Below are 496 nucleotides of genomic sequence, written 5' to 3'. Positions count from 1 at the left end.
CATGCGGGCCTCGCTGGCCACCATCTGGCTCCTCTCAGGTGTGCTGGCTGCACCGACGCTGCTGTTTCGCACCACGGTGCTCGACGCCGTGACCAACCGCACCTCCTGCGCCATGGACTTCAGCCTGGTGGTGAGCAAACCGGGCCAGGAGATCTTTTGGATCGCCGGCCTCAGCATCTCCTCCACCGCTCTCGGCTTTCTGATCCCCCTTCTGGCCATGATGGTGTGCTACGGATTCATCGGCTGCACCGTCACACGTCACTTCAACAGCCTGCGCAAGGAGGACCAGCGCAAGCGTCGCCTACTCAAGATCATCACCACATTGGTGGTGGTGTTTGCTGCCTGCTGGATGCCCTTTCACGTCTTGAAGACCATGGATGCTCTTTCGTACCTGAACCTTGCTCCTGACTCCTGCACCTTCCTGAAACTCCTTCTTCTGGCTCATCCCTATGCAACCTGCCTGGCGTACGTCAACAGCTGCCTCAACCCGCTCCTC

General features: G+C 59.7%; 1 protein-coding gene across 1 annotated transcript; it reads left to right on the top strand.

The window, feature by feature from the left end:
• Position 1: 1 nt before the first annotated feature.
• On the top strand, positions 2-493 carry LOC107734889 (apelin receptor B-like; the record flags this gene model as incomplete). The annotated part of the gene is made up of 1 exon (XM_016546770.1): positions 2-493. A coding segment is annotated over exon 1 (492 nt), but the record flags the coding sequence as incomplete, so codon positions are not given.
• Positions 494-496: the final 3 nt, after the last annotated feature.

This window comes from Sinocyclocheilus rhinocerous, unplaced genomic scaffold (assembly GCF_001515625.1).
Source record: "Sinocyclocheilus rhinocerous isolate Xijiao unplaced genomic scaffold, SAMN03320098_v1.1 C35482004, whole genome shotgun sequence".
NCBI lineage: Eukaryota > Metazoa > Chordata > Actinopteri > Cypriniformes > Cyprinidae > Sinocyclocheilus > Sinocyclocheilus rhinocerous.
Note: the sequence above shows the minus strand (reverse complement) of the source record. Positions and strands in the feature narration are given on the sequence as shown.